Source organism: Myotis davidii, unplaced genomic scaffold (genome assembly GCF_000327345.1).
Source record: "Myotis davidii unplaced genomic scaffold, ASM32734v1 scaffold1, whole genome shotgun sequence".
Lineage (NCBI taxonomy): Eukaryota > Metazoa > Chordata > Mammalia > Chiroptera > Vespertilionidae > Myotis > Myotis davidii.
The window spans coordinates 11,632,871-11,635,427 of NW_006294681.1; the positions used below are offsets into that span (position 1 = coordinate 11,632,871).

Sequence of the window (2,557 nt, forward strand, 5' to 3'; positions counted from 1 at the left end):
TTTGCTTGGTGGAATATAAAATGCATAGTACATGAGATACTAATTATTGTATAAAGCTGAGAATCTCAGTTTCTAATGGGGTTAACAATGAAAATTTCCACATTGATTAATATTTGTGCCTGAGTGTTTTTCTCCTTGGACATTCTTTTCTTGCCATGAAGAATATATTATCCAGTTTCTGGTCAGAAGCAGACTCTCTCCACAGCAATAATCAGGATAGGAATGGAGTTAACACTTGCAGGAACTTCAGAAATGACAGTTTTCTGATGATAGTTTCACTTTAAAAGAAAGCAGCACTTTTAAGATGACCGCAGGGCATGAGTGTAATTTGACTCTTTTTTCCCTTTCCCTTCAGCTTTTAATATTTTGGGGTCTTTTTCTACCCTCTTAAAATAAAGAAATAGGTTGTATTTGTGTGTGTGTGTGTGTGTGTGTGTTTGATGCATCCTAAATTCAATCCTTTAATAGTTCTCATACTAAAAAAAAAGGAACTTTTATTTTTAGACTTGTTATATGTCGTGATAAATATTTCAATTCTTCAGTGGTATTTATATTAACTTTTTTTCCTTTTCAGATTTTCTCCTGTTTCATAGTCAACCAGAACAATGTTCTACGCACACTTTGTCCTCAGTAAAAGAGGGCCGCTGGCCAAAATTTGGCTAGCGGCCCATTGGGATAAGAAGCTAACCAAAGCCCATGTGTTTGAGTGTAATTTAGAGAGCAGTGTGGAGAGTATCATCTCACCTAAGGTATGTTTGATGTTGATATTTTTATTCCTTTTGTCGATCATTGATGTGTAAAATAGAATTCTATAAAATAACTTAAAGTAGGCATCTGTGTATATTTGGAGCCAAAGAGAATCCATAGATTATCCAGAGCTCCAGTTTGATATTCTCATGCAGATATTTTAATTTGCCTCTAGATAAGCATGAAGTCAGGCAGTACCCTAATATTTTATATTTGGCTTTCTAGATGTTTTTATACTAAATTATGTATGTGGGTGCTTCTCATTTAGGAATTTACAAAATATTCAAAATAAGGACCCATTAATTAGAACAGGTTGCAAGGGGCAGATCTGTCTTATCCACCTAGCAGATAGTATCCGTACCACTTGCTCCACCTAAGCTTCACGCGACTACTTGCTATTTCTTGAAGGTTTATCCCCATCTCGGGACTTTTGTACTCATTGTGATCCTCTCCTAAATATTTAATTCCTGTCTAGCTCCCACTAGAATGGAAGCCTCATGAATGTCCTGACCTTATCTGCCTTATGTACTGCTCTGTTCCTGGAGGAGCTTTTATTGACATCCTCTGAAACAGTAGTTACCATCCTTGGATTTCACAAATAGTATAACTTAGAGTAACATGAGGTTTTAGTGTTGCCAAAAAGGACCTTTAAAACACAAGAGGTACAATTCACCATTAGCATTTCATTGATGAATAGACATCTTGACTTCAGAAGTGTAGGAAGGACACCCGGCGGGTGTGGCTCAGTGGTTGATCCTTGACCCATGAACCAGGAGGTCTCAGTTCAGTTCCTGGTCATTGCATATGCCCAGGTTGCAGGCTTGATCCCTAGTAGGGAGTGTGCAGGAGGCAGCCAATTGATAATTGTGTCTCTATTGATGTTTCTATCTTTCCCTCTCGCTTCCTCTCTCTGAAATAAATAAAAACATGAAAAGATGTTTAAAAATGTACTAAGAATAATCTCAAACCAAGGGAAGTCCTTAAATATTTTATATAAGTATTTTCTACATATAACATCTGTGTTCTAAAGGTCCTTTCTTGTTCCTTGTATTTATACATACATGCACTAATTGTCCTGTTGGGAAAATATTCCAAATCACAGCTGTCTGGACCAGCATTGGGAGCTCTCTTCTTAGAATTGGCAGTTGGACGTGCTGGCATAATGTGTTAAGTAAGAATGAGGTGTTCTCAGAGGATTAAAACGTGGATGTTGCAGGGACTTGTTCAGAAAAGTTGTGTGGGAAAGTGTATGTTTTAGATGAGAAAAGTGAGAGTTTATATTTGCAAGAGAAGGAAATTATAGTGTCTGTGTATGGAATTTTTGCTAGTTTTAGAATTATAGCTAGTAGAATTTATTGGCTTTAAATGCATTTCTGTCATGATATATCCAAGACAATACCGTATTTGCCGGCGTATAAGACGACCCCCTAACATTTCCACTCAAAATACAAAGTTTGTTATATACTCGCCGTATAAGACTACCCCCTCTTCCGCACACCTTCCACACACCAAATAAAAGGTAAAACAATATCAGATTTGATTTTAACATTTTAATTTATATTCAAATGCTTATGACATGCAGGAAAACTGTCACAAGGCTGTATGTAATCAAACATATACATAAAACAGTGCAAGTTTATTACCGGTAAACATACCGGTAATTCACTAAAGAAAACACACTCTATAGACTGGTACCGTAGATGCTTCTCAGGAACACAGGCAAGCAGCCCACAACCTAGAGGGACTGTCAATGATAGAAGAAAGATAACAAATAGAGGTAGAGAGCAAGTGCCGGGCAAGTCCCTAGCAA

At 37.0% G+C, this 2,557-nt stretch overlaps 1 protein-coding gene across 1 annotated transcript in view; it reads left to right on the top strand.

The window, feature by feature from the left end:
- Positions 1-574: 574 nt before the first annotated feature.
- RAD21 (RAD21 cohesin complex component) overlaps positions 575-2,557 on the top strand; it is a 22,506-nt gene continuing 20,523 nt past the window's right edge. Inside the window, exon 1 of the mRNA XM_006769108.2 lies at positions 575-749. Within this exon, the coding sequence (XP_006769171.1) occupies positions 606-749 (144 nt within the window). The 5' untranslated portion in view covers positions 575-605. The remainder of the gene's footprint in view (positions 750-2,557) is intronic.